Source organism: Scyliorhinus canicula, chromosome 17, assembly GCF_902713615.1.
Source record: "Scyliorhinus canicula chromosome 17, sScyCan1.1, whole genome shotgun sequence".
Taxonomy (NCBI): Eukaryota; Metazoa; Chordata; class Chondrichthyes; order Carcharhiniformes; family Scyliorhinidae; genus Scyliorhinus; species Scyliorhinus canicula.
In genome coordinates, this window is record NC_052162.1 from 27,304,726 (window position 1) to 27,329,621 (window position 24,896).

General features: G+C 46.7%; 1 protein-coding gene across 1 annotated transcript in view; it reads right to left on the reverse strand.

Annotated features, from left to right (window-relative positions):
* Window positions 1-24,896, reverse strand: part of LOC119951674 (retinal guanylyl cyclase 2-like) — a 94,862-nt gene that overhangs the window by 68,088 nt on the left and 1,878 nt on the right. The window contains exons 2-3 of the mRNA XM_038774878.1: window positions 23,753-24,582; window positions 4,927-5,228 (exon numbers count right to left, since the gene is read on the reverse strand). Coding sequence (XP_038630806.1) covers window positions 4,927-5,228; window positions 23,753-24,491 — 1,041 coding nt within the window. The 5' untranslated portion in view covers window positions 24,492-24,582. The remainder of the gene's footprint in view (window positions 1-4,926; window positions 5,229-23,752; window positions 24,583-24,896) is intronic.

Genomic DNA, 24,896 nt, shown 5'->3' on the forward strand with positions numbered 1-24,896 from the left:
ATCTGGAATATACTGTCTGGGGGTTAGGATCTGGAATATACTGTCTGGGGGTTAGGATCTGCAATACACTGCCTGGATGTTAGGAACTGGAATACACTGACTGGGGGTTAGGATCTGGAATACACTGTCTGGGGATTAGGATCTGGAATATACTGTCTGCGGGTTAGGATCTGGAATATACTGTCTTGATGTTAGGATCTGGAATACACTGACTGGGGGTTAGGATCTGGAATACACTGTCCGGATGTTAGGATCTGGAATATACTGTCTGGGGGGTTAGGATCTGGAAAATACTGACTGGGAGTTAGGATCTGAAACATACTGTCCGGATGTTAGGATCTGGAATATACTGTCTGGATGTTAGGATCTGGAATACACTGTCTGGATGTTAGGATCTGGAATACACTGTCTGGGGGTTAGGATCTGGAATATACTGACTGGGGGTTAGGATCTGGAAAACACTGACTGGGGTTATGATCAGGAATACTCTATCTGGATATTAGTATCTGCAATACACTGTCTGGATGTTAGGATCTGGAATATACTGTCTGGGGGTTAGGATCTGTAATACACTGCCTGGATGTTAGGAACTGGAATACACTGACTGGGGATTAGGATCTGGAATATACTGTCTGAGGGTTAGGATCTGGAATATACTGTCTTGATGTTAGGATCTGGAATATACTGACTGGGGGTTAGGATCTGGAATACACTGTCTGGATGTTAGGATCTGGAATATACTTTCTGGGGGTTAGGATCTGGAATATACTGTCTTGATGTTAGGAACTGCAATACACTGATTGGGGGTTAGGATCTGGAATATACTGTCTGGGGTTTAGGATCTGTAATACACTGCCTGGATGTTAGGAACTGGAATACACTGACTGGGGGTTAGGATCTGGAATACACTGTCTGGGGATTAGGATCTGGAATATACAGTCTGCGGGTTAGGATCTGGAATATACTGTCTTGATGTTAGGATCTGGAATATACTGACTGGGGGTTAGGATCTGGAAAACACTGACTGGGGTTAGAATCTGGAATACACTGTCTGGATGTTAGGATCTGGAATATACTGTCTGGGGATTAGGATCTGGAATATACTCTCTGGATGTTAGGATCTGGAATACACTGTCTGGGGGTTAGGATCTGGAAAACACTGACTGGGGTTAGGATCTGGAATACACTGTCTGGATGTCAGGATCTGGAATATACTGATGGGGGTTAGGATCTGGAATATCCTGTCTGGATGTTAGGATCTGGAATACACTGTCCGGATGTTAGGATCTGGAATATACTGTCTGGATGTTAGGATCTGGAATACACTGTCTCGGGGTTAGGATCTGGAATATACTGTCTGGGGGTTAGAATCTGGAATATACTGTCTGGATGTTAGGATCTGGAATACACTGTCTGGATGTTAGGATCTGGAATACACTGTCTGGGGGTTAGGATCTGGAATATACTGTCTGGGGGTTAGGATCTGGAATATACTGTCTGGATGTTAGGATCTGGAATACACTGACTGGGGGTTAGGATCTGGAATATACTGTCTGGGGGTTAGGATCTGGAAATCACTGTCTGGGGACTAGGATCTGGAAAACACTGACTGGGGGTTAGGATCTGGAATACACTGACTGGGGGTTAGTGTCTGGAATATACTGTCTGGATGTTAGGATCTGGAATATACTGTCTGGGGGTTAGGATCTGGAAATCACTGTCTGGGGACTAGGATCTGGAAAACACTGTCTGGGGGTTAGGATCTGGAATACACTGTCTGGATGTTAGGATCTGGAATATACTGTCTGGATGTTAGGATCTGGAATATACTGTCTGGGGGTTAGGCAGAATATACTGTCTGAATGTTAGGATCTGGAATATACTGTCTGGATGTTAGGATCTGGCATATACTGTCTGGGGGTTACGATCTGGAATATACTGTCTGGGGGGTTAGGATCTGGAAAATACTGACTGGGAGTTAGGATCTGGAATACACTGTCTGGATGTTAGGATCTGGAATACACTGTCTGGATGTTAGGATCTGAAACATACTGTCCGGATGTTAGGATCTGGAATATACTGTCTGGATGTTAGGATCTGGAATACACTGTCTGGATGTTAGGATCTGGAATACACTGTCTGGTGGTTATGATCAGGAATACTCTATCTGGATATTAGTATCTGCAATACACTGTCTGGATGTTAGGATCTGGAATATACTGTCTGGGGGTTAGGATCTGGAATATACTGTCTGGGGGTTAGGATCTGCAATACACTGCCTGGATGTTAGGAACTGGAATACACTGACTGGGGGTTAGGATCTGGAATACACTGTCTGGGGATTAGGATCTGGAATATACTGTCTGCGGGTTAGGATCTGGAATATACTGTCTTGATGTTAGGATCTGGAATACACTGACTGGGGGTTAGGATCTGGAATACACTGTCTGGATGTTAGGATCTGGAATATACTTTCTGGGGGTTAGGATCTGGAATATACTGTCTTGATGTTAGGATCTGGAATATACTGACTGGGGCTTAGGATCTGGAATACACTGTCTGGATGTTAGGATCTGGAATATACTTTCTGGAGTTAGGATCTGGAATACACTGTCTGGGGGTTAGGATCTGGAATATACTGACTGGGGGTTAGGATCTGGAATACACTGTCTGGGGATTAGGATCTGGAATATACAGTCTGCGGGTTAGGATCTGGAATATACTGTCTTGATGTTAGGATCTGGAATATACTGACTGGGGGTTAGGATCTGGAATACACTGTCTGGATGTTAGGATCTGGAATATACTTTCTGGGGTTAGGATCTGGAATACACTGTCTGGGGGTTAGGATCTGGAATACACTGTCTGGGAGTTAGGATCTGGAAAACACTGCCTGGGGATATGATCAGGAATACTCTATCTGGATATTAGTATCTGCAATACACTGTCTGGATGTTAGGATCTGGAATATACTGTCTGGGGGCTAGGATCTGGAATACACTGACTTGGGGTTAGGATCTGGAATATACTGTCTGGGGGTTAGGATCTGTAATACACTCTCCGGGGTTAGGATCTGGAAGCTACAGTCTGGATGTTAGGATCTGGAATAAACTGTCTGGGAGTTAGGATCTGGAAAACACTGTCTGGGGTTATGATCAGGAATACTCAATCTGGATATTAGTATCTGCAATACACTGTCTGGATGTTAGGATCTGGAATATACTGTCTGGGGGTTAGGATCTGTAATACACTGCCTGGATGTTAGGAACTGGAATACACTGACTGGGGATTAGGATCTGGAATACACTGTCTGGGGATTAGGATCTGGAATACACTGTCTGGGGGTTAGGATCTGTAAAACACTGACTGGGGTTAGGATCTGGAAGCTACAGTCTGGATGTTAGGATCTGGAATAAACTGTCTGGGAGTTAGGATCTGGAAAACACTGTCTGGGGTTATGATCAGGAATACTCAATCTGGATATTAGTATCTGCAATACACTGTCTGGATGTTAGGATCTGGAATATACTGTCTGGGGGTTAGGATCTGTAATACACTGCCTGGATGTTAGGAACTGGAATACACTGACTGGGGATTAGGATCTGGAATACACTGACTGGGGGTTAGGATCTGGAATACACTGTCTGGGGATTAGGATCTGGAATATACTGTCTGCGGGTTAGGATCTGGAATATGCCGTCTTGATGTTAGGATCTGGAATATACTGACTGGGGGTTAGGATCTGGAATACACTGTCTGGATGTTAGGATCTGGAATATACTTTCTGGGTGTTAGGATCTGGAATATACTGTCTTGATGTTAGGAACTGCAATACACTGATTGGGGGTTAGGATCTGGAATATACTTTCTGGGGGTTAGGATCTGGAATATACTGTCTCGATGTTAGGAACTGCAATACACTGATTGGGGGTTAGGATCTGGAATATACTGACTGGGGGTTAGGATCTGGAATACACTGTCTGGATGTTAGGATCTGGAATATACTTTCTGGGGGTTAGGATCTGGAATATACTGTCTGGATGTTAGGAACTGCAATACACTGATTGGGGATTAATATCTGGAATATACAGTCTGCGGGTTAGGATCTGGAATATACTGTCTTGATGTTAGGATCTGGAATATACTGACTGGGGGTTAGGATCTGGAATACACTGTCTGGATGCTAGGACCTGGAATATACTTTCTGGGGGTTAGGATCTGGAATACACTGTCTGGGGGTTAGGACCTGGAATACACTGTCTGGGGGTTAGGATCTGGAATATACTGTCTGGGGGTTAGGATCTGGAATACACTGTCCGGATGTTAGGATCTGGAATATACTGTCTGGATGTTAGGATCTGGAATACACTGTCTGGGGGTTAGGATCTGGAATACACTGTCTGGATGTTAGGATCTGGAATATACTGTCTGGTTGTTAGGATCTGGAATATACTGTCTGGGGGTTAGGATCTGGAATATACTGTCTGGTGGTTAGGATCTGGAATACACTGTTTGGATGTTAGGATCCGGAATGCACTTTCCGGGAATGTGGCGACCAAATTCTACTGTGGCTTTGAAAAGAGAGTTGGAATATTAACACTTGCTGGGTTATGGGGAAATGGAGGGGGAGTAGGATTAGGTGAGTTATTCTTGCAGGGAGCCAGCACAGACATGATGGACATCTTTCTGTGCTATAACAATTCTGGTCTAAAAATAAAATAACTGATACTGTATTCCCACATAGTGATCGACTCCTGACATGTATGGATGTTGGGTTGGGCTTTTCCAACATGTACTGCCCAACTCATCAATAATAAATGGTCACTTGACAAGGAAACGGAGGGATTTGTACTCCAGCACACATCTCTGTTTTCAGCCAAAATGGGGAGATCGCTGAAAAATCAGGAAATGACTAATAAAAGGTACCTGATCAGGCTTCAAGTGTGTTACAATTTCTCGGCTCTGCATGTATTCTTCGAATGCCTGATGGAATGACATTCTTGCAGAATCCACAGTTATTGTCAGCACTGAATCATATGCCTTCTGCAGCTTGGAGTTGTTCACCAACACTGGGTAGGGAGTGTTTTGGTATGGGAGACTATAAAGAAGGGTATCATATGGTATAAACACGTAGCCACCATCAGTCATCTGCAAGTCATGGGCAGCTTCCAAAAGATGTTTCTGTTCCTCACCTCCAATAAGAACTGAGTGCATACACATGATTATCACTGAAAGACATATAGAAAGGTTTTGTTATCAAGTTGTTATTGTGTTATCAAAATCCATTCCGGCTTTTTAATTTTTAAAAAAGTATTACGTAAGAACATTAGAAATAGGATTGGAATGGGTTATTTTGCCCATTCAATACAAAAATGCCAAACCTTCTACCTCAGTTCAACTTTCCAGAAATATCTCCTTTCTCTCTTAGTTCCCCTAGTATCCAAATATCTAACGATCTCTGGCTTCTATATCATCAGCAAAAGGTTTTGTAGCCTGTTGCGTATTAATGATTTGAGGTTCCATGTCAAGTAAAACTGAAATGCAGGGCTTCTGGTAGGCATTCAACAGATCTTGTTGTATATCAGTGCAAGATTGGTTGGTTCAGTTAATGCAATCTCGCAGTCATTTTACTTCCGTCATTAACTTGTTCATTTCAAGCAGATTAATAGCTGCATTAAATTAGCCGAGACAGAAATGACATGGGACTGGCCTGAATTTGGCGGTAACAATAATGTGGAGGACATTAGCACTCACTGTTATTAAGGGTGAAAGTGGACAACCCCCCCCCCCCCCCCCCCCCAACGATTCCCCGCGCGCAACTGGCCGAGTTCCCGACAGCGTGGTTCTAACCACCTATCTGCCGTCGGGAATGTCAGGTGACAGCTGCGGTCTCAGTCTGCGGCCGCCCTGGTAGGAGGGGCGGGGGCATCATTCACCGGGGGGGCCTCATGGGCAGCCAGGGGAGCGATCGGGTGTCACGGACCCGCGGGCGCGCGCGATCTGGGTGGGGGGGGGGCAAACATTTTTGGTGCCGCTTCAGTGGTCCGAGTCCGCCATGTCACACAGGGCGTATCCACAGCCAGAGCTGCGGGAAGCACTCTGGGGGCCTGCCAGCCCCCTGCAGATGGGAGAATCACTCAGGATTTTCTTAAGCAACGTTCAGAGTGAAACAACAGCATTTTTACGCTGGCGTGGGGACGTAGCACCATTATTGGAGAATCCAGTCCCATGTCTAATACTTGGTGAGGCAGTGGAATAACATAGTAGTATTATCACTGGACTAGCAATCCAGAGACCCAGAGTAATGCTCTGGGGACCTCGGTTTGAATCCCACTACCTCAGATGGAGAAATTTCAATTTAATAAAAATCTGGAATTAAAAGTATAATGATGACCATGAAACCAATGTCGATTGTCATAAAAACCCATCAGGTTCACTAATGTGTTTTAGGGAAGGAAAGCTGCCGTTATTACCTGGTCTAGCCTATATGTGACTCCAAACCACAGCAATGTGGTTGACTCTTAACTGCCCTCTGGAATGGCCTGGCAAACCACTCAATTAAAGGGCAATTAATGATGGGCAATAAATGCTGGCTTATTAAATTCTGCGGAGTCTGCACGTTCTCCCCGTATCTGCGTAAGTTTGGTCCGGGTGCTCCGGTTTCCTTGCACAAGTCGTGAAAGACGTGCCTGTTAGGTGAATTGGACATTCTGAATTCTCCCTCAGTGTACCCAAACAGGCGCCAGAATGTGGCCGCAAGGGGATTTTCACAGTAACTTCATTGCAGTGTTAATATAAGCCTACTTGTGGCACTAATAAAGATTATTATTGTTATTATTTTGGCTGGGTAGCGCCTGTTGTTTTGGAGCTATGTGTGCAGCTCGCTGACCAAACTGATGTCCACAAATCACATTGGATAGTGAGGGTGCTGGGGTGTACATCCAACATCCGTGAGAAGCGTGCAGAACAGACAAATCATAATGACAACCAACCTGCAATGCTATTTGATGTCAGCAGTGCCACTTCCAAGCTCAGTACCGAAGCTAATGCCATCTCTTAATCTCACACAACTAAACACTTGTTAACATAAGAACACAAGAGATAGGAATAGACCATGCAGCCTATCAAGCCTGCTTCGCCATTCAATATGATCATGACTAATCTTAGGCTTCTACTTTCTCAGCCACTTCCCCTATTTCTTTTTTTAGAATAAATTTAGAGTCCCCATTTAATTTTTCCAATTGAGGGGCAGTTTAGTCTGGCCAATCTACCTACCCTGCACATCGTTTGGGTTGTGGGGGCGAAACCCATGCAAACACGGGGAGAATGTAAAACCTCCACACGGACAGTCATCCAGAGTCGGGATCGAACCTGGGACCTCGGCGCCATGAAACAGCAGTGCTAACCACTGCACCACCGTGCTGCCCCCCACTTCCCATATTTCTTGAGGGTCCACCAATCTGTCCATCTGAGCCTTAAATGTATTTAATGATGGAGTATTCACAGCCCTCGAGAATTCCATATGTTCACAACTCCTTGAGTGAAGAAATTTCTCCTCATCTCAGTCCTAAATGATCATTCCCCCTTATCCAGAGATTGCATGCCCTGTGTTTTAGGTTCCCCAACTGGTGAAAACAATCTCTCGGTGTCTACCCTGTCAAACCCCTTCAAAATCTTGTGTGTTTGAATGAGATCATCTCTCATTCTCCTAAACATCAGAGAATGTACACCCAATTTACTCAGCATCTGGTGAAAGGACATTCGTGGGATAAGAGCATCTATTGCCCATCCCAATTACCCTTCAGCTGAACTGAGTGGCTTGCACAGCCATTTTAAAGGATGTTTAAGAGTCAACCACATTGAGTTGCATGTAGATCTGACCAGGTAAGGATGGCAGATTTCCTTCCCTTCAGGACATTCGTGATTCAAATGGATTTCTACAAAAATCAACAATGATTTTGTGGTCATTAATTCCAAATTTTTTATCAGTATACATTTTGTCATCTGTCACGGGGTGTGAAATGGGGTCTCCAGTGCTTTAATGCAGGCCGTTGGATTACAAGCCCATTGGCAATAGCATTAAACCACCACCTCCCTCTTTTTGCAATCGGTCTCTTTATCGCCATCATGAACAGAGATAGCTAGATAGCTGAAGCACCACCTTGCAAAACTCCACGAGTCATAGCCTAGCAATTTGAAAATGTTCCATTTATTCTTAATCTTTGTTTCCTGCCCATTATCCAATCCTCTGTGCACGTTGATATATTAGCCCCAGGACACGAACCCTTATCTTGTCTATTAACCTTTTGTGTGGCAGTTTATTGTATACCTTTCCCCTTTATCTCCCCAACCAGTTACATCCACAAAAACCTCTAATAAATTTGTCAAACACAGTAAAACCCCTTTCATAAAGCCATGTTGACTTTGTCTGATCAGACTGTGATTTTCAAAGTACATTGTTGAGACATCCTGAATAATAGATTCCAGTACTTTCCCGATGACGGATGATAGGTTAACTGGCCTGAAGTTCACTGTTTTTTGCTCTCACCTTTCTTGAAAAGTGATGGTGCATTTGCTAACTTCCAATATTCTGGGGTCGTTCCAGAATTGTGAAAAATCGTTCCGAGCGCAGCCATTATTTCTGCATCCATCTCTTTTGGAACCATGGGTGGTATGGTGCCACAGTGGTTAGTTAGCACTGCTGCTTCACAGTGCCAGGGACCTGCGTTCCATTGTAGCCTTGGGTGACTGTGTGGAATTCGCACTTTCTCCCTGAGTCTGTGTGGGTTTGCACTGGTTTCCTCCCACAGTCCACAAATGTGTAGGTTTGGTAGATTTGCAATGCCAAATTCCCCCTTAGTATGCAAAGATGTGTAGATTGGGTGGGGTAGTGGGCCTAGGTAGGCTGCTCTTTCAGAGGTTGGTGCAGACTTGATGAGCTGAATGGCCTCCTGATACACTGTTAGGATTTTATATTTCTAAACCTTAGCATGTAGGATTCTGGGGATTTGTTAGATTTTCACCCCTTGAGATTCTCCAGTACTTTTTTCTGCTGATATTAATTACCTCAATTTGCACACTCTTTTTAGCATGCAGGTTACCCTTTATTCCTGTACCTTGTATCTTCTACTATGAAGACAGACACAAATGGCCAGAATTTGGCTATAAAGAACAAAGAACAAGTACAAAGAAAATTACAGCACAGGAACAGGCCCTTCGGCCCTCCCAGCCTGTGCCGATCCAGATCCTTTATCTCAACCTGTTGCCTATTTTCCAAGGTCTACTTCTCTCTGTTCCCCACCCGTTCATCTGTCCAGATGCATCTTAAATGATGCTATCGTACCCACCTCTACCACCTCCACTGGCAAAGCATTCCAGGCAACTACCACCCTCTGCGTAAAAAACTTTCCACACACATCTCCCTTAAACTTTTCCACTCTCATCTTGAAATCGTGACCCCTTGTAATTGACACCCCCACTCTTGGAAATAGCTTGTTGCTATCCACCCTGTCAATACCTCTCATAATTTTGTAGACCTCAATCAGATCTCCCCTCAACCTCCGTCTTTCCAATGAAAACAATCCTAATCTACTCAACCTTTCTTCATAGCTAGCACCCTCCATACCAGTCAACATCCTGGTGAACCTCCTCTGCACCCTCTCTAAAGCATCCACATCCTTCTGGTAATGTGGCGACCAGAACTGCACGCAGTATTCCAAATGTGGCCTAACCAACGTCCGATATAACTGTAACATGACCTGCCGACTCATGTACTCAATACCCCGTCCGATGAAGGCATGCATGCTGTATGCCTTCTTCACCACTCTATCGACCTGCGTTGCCACCTTCAGGGTACAATGGACCTGAACTCCCAGATCTCTCTGTACATCAATTTTCCCCAGGACTCTTCCATTGACCATATAGTCTGCTCTTGAGTTAGATCTTCCAAAATGCATCACCTTGCATTTGCCTGGATTGTACTCCATCTGCCATTTCTCTGCCCAACTCTCCAATCTATCTATATTTTGTTGTATTCTCTGACAGTCCGCCTCGCTATCTGCAGCTCCACCAAACTTAGTATCATCTGCAAACTTGCTCATCAGACCACTTATACCTTCGTCCAGATCATTTATGTATATCACAAACAACAGTGGTCCGAGCATGGATCCCTGTGGAACACCACTAGTCACCTTTCTCCATTTTGAGCCACTCCCTTCCACCACTACTCTGTCTCCTGTTGCCCAGCCAGTTCTTTATCCATCAAGCTAGTACAGCCTGAACCCCATACGACTTCACTTTTTCCATCAACCTGCCATGGGAAACCTTATCAAACGCCTTACTAAAGTCCATGTATACGACATCTACAGCCCTTCCCTCATCAATTAACTTTGTCACTTCCTCAAAGAATTCTATTAGGTTTGTAAGACATGACCTTCCCTGCACAAAACCATGCTGCCTATCACTATAAAGGCAAGTAGCTTGAGTTAGGAAATTTCCTGACTTGCCGGACCCGCCTTGGTTAAAAGCACCCCAAAATATGTGATTTTCTCTCTGGGGCTGAGGAACATAGTTGGGCCCACCGATCCCGGAGGCAGAGGTAGGTGGGCATGAGGACGAGTGAGAGCTTAGGCGGTTTGGTTAGACCCTTGCAACAGCCAAAATGGGGTATGTGAGTTTGAGTTTCCATCCTGTGTGAATCAGACTAAGCTCTCCTTCCCCTACCAGCAATAACTGGATCTGTCAAAAATAGAGGCAGGGCTTACAAATCCCACCCTCCATATTTAAAGGTCCATGGAGTCGTAAAATCTGGCCAAAAGTATTTGCTCAATATCTTTGCCATTTCCTCACTCCCCATAATAATTTCTCCTGTCTCTGCTTCTAAGGAAATAACATTTACTTTAGCTACTCTCTTCCTTTTTTATATACTTGCAACACCTTCTTAAATCAGGTTTTGGTATATTTCTGTCTAGTTTACTCTTGTATTCTCTGTTTTTTTCTTTTCATAACCAATTTGGTGGCCTTTTGCTAGTTTCTAAAAAACATTCCGAATTTGGATTTGTCACTATCTTCGTAAACTTTTGAGACTTTCGGTGTCAGGGATGTGCTGAGAGGATGCACAGAAGGTAGCTTTCCTCCTAGGACATCGAATTCAGGCAATTTGATGCCAAATTGGCCCATCAGTTCCAGGGGGAAATGCACTCCCTTATAAGACCGTAAGACACAGGAGCAGATATAGTCATTCGGCCCATCGAGTCTGCTCTGCATTTCATTCGTGGCTGATACGTTTCTCATCCCCCATCCTACTTCTCCTGCCTTCTTCCCATAACCCCTGATCCCCTTATTAATCAAGAACCGATCTATCTCTATCTTAAAGAGATGGCCTCCACAGCCTTCTGCAGCAATGAGTTCCACAGATTCACCACCCTCTGGCTGAAGAAAGCACTTCTGATCTCTGCTTTAAAGAATTGTCCCTTCAGTCTGAGGCTGTGACCTCTGCTTCTAGTTTCTCCTCCAAGTGGAAACATCCTCTCCACGTCACTCTATCTAGGCCTCTCAGTATTCTGTAAGTTTCAATAAGATCCCCACTCATCCTTCTAAACTCCAACAGAGCTCCTCCAACAGACCCAAAGTCCTCAACCGCTCCTCATATGACAAGCTCTTCATTCCAGGGATCATTCTTGTGAACCTCCTCTGGACCCTTTCCAAGACCCAAAACTGCTCACAATACTCCAAGTGGGGTCTGACCAGAGCCTTATACAGCCGCAGAAGTACATCCTTGCTCTTGTATTCTAGCCCTCGAGACATGAATGCTAACATTGCATTTGCCTTCCTAATTGCTGACCAAACCTAGAACATAGAACAGTACAGCACAGAACAGGCCCTTCGGCCCTCAGTGTTGTGCCGAGCCATGATCACCCTACTCAAACCTACGTATCCACCCTATACCCGTAACCCAACAACCCCCCCCTTAACCTTACTTTTTATTAGGACACTACGGGCAATTTAGCATGGCCAATCCACCTAACCCGCACATCTTTGGACTGTGGGAGGAAACCGGAGCACCCGGAGGAAACCCACGCACACAGGGGGAGGACGTGCAGACTCCACACAGACAGTGACCCATCCGGGAATCGAACCTGGGACCCTGGAGCTGTGAAGCATTTATGCTAACCACCATGCTACCCTGCTGCCCTGCATGTTAACCTTCAGCGAAACTTGAACAAGGCCTCCTAATTCCCTTTGTGCTTCCGATTTCCTAAGCCTTTTCTCTTTAAGAAAATAGTTTATGCTTCCATACTTCAGACCAAAGTGCATAGCCTCACACTTTTCCACATTGTATTCCATCTGCCACTTGTTTGCCACTCTCCTAGACTGTCCAAGTCCTTCTGCAGCCTCCCCCTGCTACCTCAATACTACCTGCCCCTCTGCATATCCTTGTATCATCTGCAAACGTAGCAACAGGGCCTTCAGTTCCTTCTTCCAGATCATTAATGTATATTGTGAAAAGTTGTGTCCCAGCACAGACCTCTGAGGCACCGGTAGTCACCGGTTGCCATCCGGAAAAAGACTCCTTTATCCCCACTCTCTGCCTGGGCGGCATGATAGCACAGTGGTTCGCACTGTTGCTTCACAGCACCAGGGACCTGGATTTGATTCCCAGCTTGAGTCACTGTCTGTGCAGAGTCTGCACGTTCTCCCCACGTCTGCGTGGGTTTCCTCCGGTTTCCTCTAACAAGTCCTGAAAGACGTGCTTGTCAGGTGAATTGGACATTCTGAATTCTCCCTCAGTGTACCCGAACAGGCGCTGGAATGTGGCTACCAGGGAATTTTTACAGTAACTTAATTGTGTAAGCCTACTTGTGACACTAATAAAGATTATTATTATTATTATTATTAATTATTATTCTGCCGGTCAGCTAATCTTGATCACCCTCTTCTTTTTAAAAAATAAATTTAGAGTACCCAATTAATATTTTCCAATTAAGGGTCAACTTAGTGTGGCCAATCTACCTAGCCTGCACATCTTTGGGTTGTGGGGGCGAAACACATTTGATTTGATTTGATTTATTATTGTCACATGTACTAGTATACAGTAAAAAGTATTGTTTCTTGCATGCTGTACAAACAATGCATACCGTACAGAGCGAAGGAAGGAGAGACTGCAGAATATAATGTTACAGTTATAGCAAGGTGTAGAGAAATGATCAACTTAATACGAGGTAGGTCCATTCAAACGTCTGATGGCAGTAGGGAAGAAGCTGTTCTTGAGTCGGTTGGTACGTGACCTCAAACTTTGGTATCTTTTCCTGACGGAAGAAGGTGGAAGAGAGTATGTCCGGGGTGCGTGGGGTCCTTAATTATGCAGGCTGCCTTTCTGAGGCAGCGGGAATTGTAGACAGAGTCAATGGATGGGAGGCTGGTTTGCGTGATGGACTGGGCTACATTCACAACCTTTTGTAGTTTCCTGCGGTCTTGGGCAGAGCAGGATCCATACCAAGCTGTGATACAACCAGAAAGAATGCTTTCTATGGACCATCTGTAGAAGTTGCTGAGGGCCGTAGCTGACATGCCAAATTTCCTTAGTCTTCTGAGAAAGTCGAGTCGTTGGTGGGCTTTCTTAACTATAGTGTCGGTATGGGGGGGAACAGGACAGGTTGTTGGTGATCTGTACACCTAGAAACCTGAAGCTCTCGACCCTTTCTACTTCATTCCCATTGATGTAGACAGGGGCATGTTCTCTACTACGCTTCCTGAAGTCGATGACAATCTCCTTTGTTTTGTTGACATTGAGGGAGAGATTATTGTCATCGCACCAGTTCACCAGATTCTCTATCTCATTCCTGTACTCTGTCTCATCATTGTTTGTAATCTGACCCACTACATCTGCAAATTTGAAAATCAAGTTGGAGGTGAATTTGGCCACACAGTCGTAGGTGTATAAGGAGTATAGTAGGGGCTGAGGACACAGCCTTGTTGAGGATGATCGTGGAGGAGGTGTTGTTGCCTATCTTTACTGATGGTGGCCTGTGGGTTAGAAAGTTCAGGATCCAGTCACAGAGGGAGGAGCCGAGGCCAAGGCCACAGAGTTTGGAGATGAGTTTCGTAGGAATGATGGTGTTGAAGGCTGAGCTGTAGTCGATAAATAGGAGTCTGACATAGGTGTCTCTGTTATCTAGGTGTTCCAGGGTAGAGTGCAGGGCCATGGAGATGGCATCTGCTGTGGACCTGTTGCAGCGGTAGGCGAACTGTAGTGGATCAAGGCAATCTGGGAGGCTGGAGTTGATTCGTGCCATGACTAACCTTTCGAAGCACTTCATGATGATGGATGTCAGAGCCACTGGACGATAGTCATCAAGGCACGCTGCTTGACTTTTTTTGGTACAGGGATGATGGTCGTCTTCTTGAAGCAGATAGGGACCTCAGATTGTCGTAAAGAGAGGTTGAAGATGTCTGCGAATACCCCCGCCAGCTGATCCGCACGAGGCCTGAGTGCCCGTCCAGGTACCCCATCCAGGCCAGTGGCTTTCCGTGGGTTGACCTTCGAGAAGGCTGCTCTGACGTCTGCAGTGGTGATTTCAGATACAAGTTCATCTGCACTTCTGGAGTGGAGGGCTCTCTCTCTCTCGCTGACCTCTTGCTCAAAGCAGGCATAGAATGCGTTGAGCTCATCAGGGAGGGGTGTGTTGGAGCCGACGATTTTACATGCTTTCATCTTGTAGCCTGTTATGTTTTGCAGACCTTGCCATAGACGGCGGGGATCCGTGTGGCTAGCCTGGGACTCGTACTGTCTTTTGGCATCTTTGATGGATTTCTTCAGATCATATCTGGCTTTCTTATACAGGTCAGGGTCACCTGACTTGAACGCCTCAGACCTAGACTGTAGCAAGCAGTGGACATCCCTGTACATCCAGGGTTTCTGGTAGGGAAACTCACGGATTTGCTTCTTTGGCACACAGTCTTCTACACACTTACTAATGAAGTCAGTTACTGTAGTGGCGTACTCGTTCAGGCTGGTCGCAGAGTTTTTAAATACTGACCAGTTCACTGATTCTAAACAGTCCCGTAGGAGATCATCCGATTCCTCAGATCAACAACACACAACTTTCTTTGACGGATTCTTCCGCTACAGTTTTTGCTTATTGGCCGGGAGCAGGAGCACAGCCTTGTGGTCAGATTTGCCAGAGTGTGGGCGGGTGATAGAGCGGTAGGCATGTTCGATATTTGTGTAGCAGTGGTCCAGGATGTTTGGGCCTCTGTTGGAACAGGCGATGTGTTGGTGGTAACTTGGTAGTATGCTCTTGAGCTTGGCCTGATTGAAGACCCCAGCTACAATGAACAAGGCCTCAGGATGTTTTGTTTCAAGGCTATTTGTGGTGGTGAATATTTCGTCCAGTGAGATTTTCACATTCGCATGGGGTGGGATGTAAACTGTCGTCAGGATAACGGAGCTGAACTCCCGCGGAAGGTAGTAGGGGCAGCAATTTAGCGTCAGGTATTCTAGGTCCGGGGAGCAGAAACTCGCTAGTGTTGCTACATCGAGGCACCAGGAGGTGTTGATTATGAGGCAGACCCCACCTCCCCTTGCCTTGCCTGAGGCTGCCGTATGGTCCATTCGGTGGATTGCGAACCCCTCTAGTTGCAGGGCACAGTCCGGTGAAGTAGGAGTGAGCCATGTCTCCATGAAACAGAGCACACCGCAATCACATAGCTCTCTTCGAAAAGTGAGTCTGGCTCACAAGCAAACATGGGGAGAATGTGCAAACTCCACACGGACAGTGACCCAGAGTCGGGATCGAAACTGGGAGCATGGCGCATGAGGCAGCAGTGCTAACCAGTGCGCCACCGTGCTGCCTATTCATCACCCTCTTCAACCCACGAAAGAAGATACAGGCAAAAAATTGAAATGCCAAGCATCAGCTGCACCAGAGGCCGCAAGGAGACAAGAGGTAACAGGAACCTAGAGAAACCGACGGGTGAGATAACAGACCCACGAGGCGAGGAGCCCTGGCCGTACCCGAAAAAGAGGGGCCAACGAACCATGCGACAAATTCCCCATCGCCGGACAATGGCTAGAGAAATTCCTCCCCCGAGAGCTGAAGGACTTCAAGGAGGACATAAGGTTGCAGATCCAGGCAGTGGTCAAGGTGGTGGTCACTGAAGCACTGGCCAGCATGCAGGCGGCCCTCAACAAAACAGAGCGGTGACTAGAAGCTCAGGAAAATAGAATCAGAGAACTGGAAAAGGCCTCCACAGACCAACGTGATTGGATCACCGCCCTGGAAACGGACACAGCAAGGTTGGTGGTGACCCACGAGAACCTAAAGGGGAACGTGGAGGATGAGGAAAACCAGTCGAGGCATCAAACCTCAGAATAGTTGGGCTGCCGGAGGGGACCGAAGGCAGAAACCCCATGGACTATGTGGCGCAGATGCTGTCAAGCCTGGTGGGAAGAGACAGCTTCCCCAACCCGCCGCAGATAGACAGGGCACACAGGTCGCTCTGACCCAAACCCAGGGCCGGGGAGCAACCAAGGGCAATAATTGCAAAGCTGCCCCGGTACCAAACCGGGAAAGGATCCCGAGATGGGCCAAACATACGAAAACCTGCCATTGGGAGGGACGCCAGATAAGAATTTGTCAGGACATTGGGGCAGACCTGGCCAAGCGCTGGGCCACATTCAACAGGATAAAGTGGGGTAAAGTTTGGGATGCTTTACCCAGCCAAGCTTTGGGTAACCCACCAACACAAGGAGCACTACTTTACAGCCCCTGCAGAAGCGGGCGAGTTGGTCCAAATGAATGGGCTGGGAAAGCAGAGCAGAGGTGAAGCAGTCACCCTGAAGAGACTGAGAAACTGAGAGACAATTTGCACGGGACTGTGCCGACTCGTTCTAAAACTGAAAGCTAAGGCATGAGGAAGAAGGGCGAGAACAGCAGGCGCAGCAACAGGGAAGAAAGAGAAAGAGGGAAAAGGGAAGAAAAGCAGCGGGAAAACTAGGACCGACTCAGGAGGGGGGGCCATCACACTAGTGGGAAACCTAGCGCCAGGAGGTACAAAAGAGGGGGCACGTGGTGCATCTTGCGCAGGGGAGAGAGCGCCTGGCAAAGGGAGGGTAAACATCACAAGAAGGGAGAAATGTGGGGGGGGGGGGGACTAGCATAAGGGAGGGGGAGGAAAATAATAAGAATAATAAGGGGGGATGCACAGAACCACAAGGGGAACAAGAGGGGGAAGGGCTCTAGGCTGGCTACAACAAGCCACAAATGGCAACAGGAAACAAGATAGCACTGCAAACAGCCACTTTGAAGGGTCCCCAAACAAAGGGAAACCCCGGAGTGTTCACATGGCGTACTCATAGCTGGCGGCCATGTTGGGTGGCCCCTGGACAAAGGGAAACCCCGGAGTCCAAGGTCCGAGCCTCATTGTGAGTACGGTGACCGCAATCATTTTGGATGGCCCCCTAACAGAGGGAATCCCCAGAGTGCAGGAACACATCCACAAGGTAATTATGGTTGATCTCACGGGAGTGAACAGAAACCTCCCATCAGAATAATCATCTGGATGTGCACGGTGTCGCAGTGATTAGCGCTGCTGCCTCACGGCGCTGAGGACCCGGGTACGATCCCGGCCCCGGGTCACTGTCCGTGTGGAGTTTGAACATTTTCCTCGTGTCTGCGTGGGTCTCACCCCAACCCAAAGATGTGCAGGGTAGGTGGATTGGCCACACTAAATTTCCCCTTAATTGGAAAAAAAAGAATTGGATATTCTAAATTTATATCAATTAATTTTTTTTTAAAGTAGTACCTTGGATGGGGCACCAGTGGACCTGGTAAACGTGTACACTCTCAACTGGCACAACACAAAGCTCAGAAAGAAGACCATGGCGGAAATCCCCAACATAGATACGTACCGACTTATCATGGGGGGGGGGGACTTTAACTGTGTACTGTGTTAGACAGGTTGAACCGCAATCAGGGATGACCTCTAACATGGCAAAAGAACTGGGCACATACATGGAGCAGATGGGGGCAGTGGATCTATGGATGTTCACACACCCAGGAGAGAAGTATCTCTCCTTCTTCTCCCAGGTACATGATGGATATTCCCGGATTGACCTCTTTGTTGTGGGAAATCAGTGCTTCCAGAGATAGTAAGAATGGAATACTCAGCAATCCTGATCTCCAGCCATGCTCCACACTACATGGAAGTGAGGTTGGAGATGGGCTGTTTCATACACCCCCCTCGTGGAGGTTGGACATGGCTCCCCTCACCGACAAGGCTTTCTTCAAAAAAATTTCATAGGCCACAGATGGCTATATTACCCAGAACAAGGAGGTCTCACCCTCCACGCTTTGGGAGGGACTGAAGGCCCTGATCAGGAGTGAGATTATTGCCTCTGAAGCACAGGGAGGAGAGGGTGGCTAGGCAACAACTGGTCCACGCCATAGTGGACATGGACTGGCGATACTTTGAGGCCCTGACCATTGAGCTCCTGGCAGAGAGGAAAATGCCGCAATGGACTTTGATGTGCTTTCCACGAGGAAAGCAGTGCACCAACTTCACCAGACACGGAAACCCTGCACCAACACAGAGACAAAACCAGCCACCTGTTGGCTCACCAGCTGAGAAAGCATGAGGGAAATAGCCCAGATTAGAGACAACAGAGGCAAACGAGTAACAGAGCCAGGAAAGGTGAACGACACATTTGAGGCCTTCTACTGGGGGCTGCACATATCCGTGTCCTCCGAAGGGGACTCGAAAATGAAGCAGTTCCTCGTTGGACTGGACATGCCAGTCGTGGAGGGAGGATACAAAACAGAGGCTGGAAGCACCATTAGAACTGGGACGTCATGGAGAGTGTCAACTCCATACAGGCGGGAAAGGCACCCCCACCAGATGGATTCCCAGCAGACTTCTATAAACAATTTGACGACACTGGCACCTGCGGATGATGTTCACAGACTCACTGGCAAGGGCACTATGCCACCTAAGCTAGTACAAGCCTCAATTTTACTGATATCCAAGAAAGACAAAGAGATGATCAGCTCTATCCCATCTCGACCCATTTGTTTTCATCCCATTTCATTTTAACTGTCTTTTACCATTTCTTCCTTTCTTAATATATATTTAATTCCCCCCTCCAATCTTATCCACCTTTCCTTCACCTTTCTCCTCTTTGCGTCCCCCTTCCCCTCCCCCCACATTTACAGTTCATCCTCTGATGTTAGTTTCCCTGCTGTTTGACCTTTCACATCTTTTGTTCTCTCTGGGGACTGCCATTAACACTCTTTCCCCTTAGTTTCTGTGGCCGTTAGCACCCAGTTTCCCTGGGTTTCTGTGGTTATGACTCATCTTTCATTCTCACTCCATAGTCTAAATATTTCCCACTCTCTCTGTCTGTTAGCCTTGACAAAGAGTCATTGGACTCGAAACATTAGCTCTTTTCTCTCCCTACAGATGCTGCCAGACCTGCTGAGATTTTCCAGCATTTTCTCTTTCATTAAAGACAAAGACCCGACAGAATGTAGGTCCTAAAGACTCATCTCACTGCTCAATGTGGATGGGAAAATACTGGTCAACATCCTAGCCAGGCAACTGGAGAACTGTGTACCACAGGTGGTGGCAGAAGACCAGACGGGCTTTGTTAAGCATAGACAGCTGACGTCGAACATCAGATGCCTGCTAAATGTGATAATGACCCCATCTGGGGAGAGAACACCAGAGGTGATCATTTCCCTGGTCGCAGAAAAGGCTTTCCACAGAGTCAATTGGAAATACCTCACAGAGATACTGGAGCAGTTTGGGCTCGGAACAGGGTTCACCGCCTGGTGAAACACCTGTACAGCGCTCCCATGGTGAGCATATGGACTAACACCACCAGCTCTAAGTACTTCCAGCTACACAGAGGCACAAGGTAGGGGTGCCCGTTATCCCCGTTGCTGTTCGCCCAGTGAGCGAGCCACTAGCGATCGCGCTCAGACCGGCAAAGAACTGGAAGGGGATCCAGAGTGGAAGCAGAGAGCACAGAATCTCGCTCTATACAGATGACCTGCTCCTCTGTGTCGCAGACCCACAAAGCAGCATGGAGGGAACCGTGGTGGCCTTGGGAGCGTTTGGAGCCTTTGCGGTTACAAGCTCAACCTGAGCAAAAGTGAAATCTTCCTGGTGAATCTGCAAGAGGGAGGGGCAGAGCTGGGGGGACTGCCATTTAAACAGGCCCAAAATAATTCCACTGCCTGGGGATCCAAATCGCCCATGTCTGGACATGGATTCACAAATAGAACCTGGCCAGCCTGGTGGAGGAAGTAAAAAGGGACCCAGCCTCCCCGGACAGGCGCCGGAATGTGGCGACTAGGGGCTTTTCACAGTAACTTCATTGAAGCCTACTCGTGACAATAAGCGATTTTCATTTTCATTTCAGAGGTGGGACACACACCTGCTCTCCCTGGCCGGGAGAGTGCAGATGATCAAGATGAACGTACTGCCAGGTTCCTCTTCCTATTCAGATCCAGACCGATCTACACCCCCGAGGCCTTTTTCAACAGAGTCCAAAAAATAATCATGATGTTTGCGTGGGGGAGGAAGAACCCCAGGATTCTCCAAAAATTCCTGCAAAGAACGAGAAGCATGTGGGGCCGGCGCTCTCAAATCTGCATTACCACTAGGCAGCAACAGCGAAAAAAGTAAAGGGATGGATAAAGGAACCAGAAGCCGAATGGATAAAAAAAAGAGGGGGGTTCCTGCACAGGGACATCCCTCCAGGCCCTAGCCATGGCAGCACTCCCATCCCCACCGGCCAAGCACTCCGCAAGCCCAGTGGTAATAACCACACTTCGGTCGTGGAACCAGCTAACACAACACTTCCGTCTGACCGCAATGGCCATAAATGCCTCCATCTGCAACAACCACAGGTTCGCACCAGCCAAAATGGGCACCACCTTGAAATGGTGGAGACAGGACGGGGAGACACTGACAGTTAGGGACTTCTACACAGACAACAGACTGACAACACTCGAGGAACTGACAGAGAATCTCCAACTGACGGGAGGGGTGAGCTACAACACATGCAAATTAAAAACTTCTTACATAGGGAAACAAAGACATACCCACAGGCACCGACACAATCATTATTAGAGGAACTGATGGACGGGGATTATTTGGGGGGGGGGGGGGGGGGAACTGCGGAGACTTGTATGGGCAACTACTGGGGAAGGCATACTCCCCACGAGATAAAACAACGGGAAAATGGAAGGAAGAGCTGGTGTTTGAAATGGGGTGGGATCTCTGGAACGAAGCACTGAACAGGGTCAACTCCACCTCCACATGCGCACGGCTAAGCTTAATGCAGTTGAAAGTGGTTCACAGAGCACACTTAACTTTAACCCGAGTGAGCAGGTTCTTCCCAGAGGTGGATGTATATGTTTCAGTGATACTATTTCAAAGAGCAGGGGAGTTATAATAACCTTTATTATTGTCACAAGTAGGTTTACATTAACACTGCAATAAAGTTACTGTGAAAAGCCCCTGGTCGCTACATTTCGGCGCCTGTTCAGGTACACAGATGGAGAATTCAGAATGTTCAATTCACCTAACAGCACGTCTTTCGGGACTTGTGGTAGGAAACCGGAGCAGCCGGAGGAAACCCACGCAGACACGGGGAGAATGTGCAGACTTTGCACAGACAGTGACCCAAGCTGGGAATCGAACCTGGGACCCTGGAGCTGTGAAGCAACAGTGCTACCCACTGTGCTGCCATGCTGCCCTATTCGCATTACCGTGGCCAATATTTATCCCTCAACTGACTTCACAAAAACAAATTAGTTGATCATTATCATAATGCCATGTGTGCAGGCTGACTGTGTGCAAATTGGGCAGCACGGTAGCATTGTGGATAGCACAATGCTTCACAGCTCCAGGGTCCCAGGTTCAATTCCGGCTCGGGTCACTGTCTGTGCGGAGTCTGCACATTCTCCCCGTGTGTGTGGGTTTCCTCCGGGTGCTCCGGTTTCCTCCCACAGTCCAAAGATGTGCAGCTTAGGTGGATTGGCCATGATAAATTGCCCTTAGTGTCCAAAATTGCCCTTAGTGTTGGGTGGGGTTACTGGGTTATGGGGATAGGGTGGAGGTGTTGACCTTGGGTAGAGTGCTCTTTCCAAGAGCCGGTGCAGACTCGATGGGCCGAATGGCCTCCTTCTGCACTGTAAATTCTATGAATTCTATCTATGATAAAATTGGTTGTGCATTTCCGACATTACAGCAGTGATGACGTTGACTTTGCTGACTGCAGAATAATTTGAGATGGCCGGTGGTCATGAAAGGCATTATGTAAATGGTACAACTTTAATGGACTCATTAGCGATAGATAGCATGGTTTTGTGAAGGGTAGATCATGTTTCACTAACTTGATTGAGTTTTTTGAGGAGGTGACAAAGATGATTGATGAGGGGAGGGCGGTGGATGTTGTCTGCATGGACTTCAGTAAAGCCTTTGATAAGGTACCTCATGGCAGATTGGTACAAAAGGTGAAACCACATGGGATCCGAGGTGGTAAGATGGGTCCAGAACTGGCGCAGTCACAGAAGGCAAAGGGTAGCAGTAGAAGGGTGTTTTTCTGAATGGAAGGTTGTGACTAGTGGTGTTCCACAGGGATCTGTGCGGGGGCCTCTGTTGTTTGTAGCATACATAAACGATTTGGAGGAAAATGTAGCTGGTCTGATTAGTAAATTCGCGGATGACACCAAGGTTGGTGGAGTGGCAGATAGTGTTGAGGATTGTCAGAGGATACAGCAGGACATAGATAGGTTGGAGACTTGGGCAGAGAAATTGCAAATGGAGTTTAATCCAGACAAATGTGAGGTAATGCATTTTGAAAGCTCTAACATAGAGGGGAAATATACTGTAAATGGCAAAACTCTTAGGAACATAGAAAGTCAGGTCCACAGATCTTTGAATGTGGCAACACAAGTGGACAAGGTAGTCAAGAAAGCATCCGGAATGCTTGCCTTCATTGGATGGGGCATCAAGTCATGCTGCAGTCGTATAGAACCTTGGTAAGGCCGTACTTGGAATATTGCACACAATGCTGGTCGCCACACTACTAGAAGCATGTGGAGGCTTTGGAGAGGGTGCAGTGGAGGTTTTCCAGGATGTTGCCTGGTCTGGAGGGTGTTAGTTATGCGGAGAGGCTGAATAGACTCGGGACTGTTTTCATTAGAATGACGGAGGTTGAGGGCTGACCTGATAGAGGTCTACAAGATTATGAGGGGCATGGATAGAGTGGATGGGCAGGCTCTCTACCCCAGGGTGGAGGGGTCAGTCACTCGGGGGCATAGGTTTAAGGACTGTGGGGTAAAGTTTAGAGGAGATGTGCGAGGCAGGCTTTTACGCAGAGGGTGGTGAGTGCCTGGGGAGGTTGTGGAAGCAGGTACATTAACGCCGTTCAAAAGGCATCTTGACAAACACAAGAATAGGATGGGTATAGAGAGATACGGCACAAGGAAGTACTGAGGGTTTTGGCCATGGTTAGTATCATGACCGGTACAGGCTTGGAGGGCCGAAGGGCCTGTTCCTGTGTTGTATTGTTCTTTGTTCTATTGTTCTTTGTAAATTGAGTAATACTGAAAGAACTGCACAATCTTCTCATGCCAAGGCTCCCCAGTACTCTTAAATATTAGCAATATTCCAATAGACTACAGATTGCAAATGCCAAGGATCATTTTAATTCCAGATTTTAAAAAAAGTTTGTACATACTGCGAAGCTTGTCGACAGCTTTTATTTTCTTTAGAACATTTCTGATATTCCGTGGTTCATTACTCATGGACGTCACAACTCTCACTGGCAGGCCTTGTTTCCTGAGTGCACTCGCCACTTTCGCAGCCGTGTCCACCCAAATGTCTTCAGTTGATGAGATGATGGCTACATGGGCCCACCGAAAGTATTTCATTACAGTGAAGAGAACTCTGGTTGGAGATGGTAAGGTTCTCGCAAATGTTGGGTAGTTTGTAGCATCGTCCAGTTCGTAGTTTATACAAGCCCATGAAAATACGATCCTATTCCAATTCTTTCCCAGGAGGGAAGCAGCATCACAGTAGCCTGGATTTGTGGGGCCGATGAATCCAGACGCCAGTTCTGAATATTTAAGAAAATCAGCCAAAGCTTTTGAGGTTTGACAGTCTTCGTTTAGTATCACATAATTAAAGTGGTTGCCAAGACTTAAAGATGAATCCTTGTTGATTCGGTCCACAGCCAATTTAGCAGCAATATTTGGAAGAGCTTTGGCAAAAATAGGGTCACATCTCCAGGGTCCTATGACCCCCACTGTGTATGTTGCACAATGTACTGAACATGGAAGGGTCAACATCACCAGAATGATACAAAACAACGGCAAGGGCGCCAATGAATCTGACGCAAGCCGTTGATTTTTGATGTCGATCCAGATGGGATGGTTCAATAATTTCAATGTATAGAAGTGAGAGGAGTGAAGTGACATGGCTATCTCATTGCAGTCCAATTCATTCACTAAGAAGGATGCATTCAGAATTTAATCCAATTTTTTTCAGAAGTATTTACAGAAGTGAGTCCTGCAAAAAGAAAATGGATTTAGCTTTATTCTTCCTGTGACTGTTTTCACATTCTTTCTCAGTCTTCCTTAGCTGTGTTTTGTTGATAACTACTGTGGTCCTGCTCCTCTTATCCAACGATACTATCCAACGATACCATCCTACATCCTACTCGCCCTTCTTAATTTTGATACCTTCTCTATGCTGAAGCCGATAGCAGATTTGATACTACCATGCTCCCAGTGTGGCGAGAAGCTCCCAGAAGAAATATCCCAAATGTGGGAACTATCAATCAATTTTTGTTTTTATATATTTAGAGTTCCCAATTCATTTTT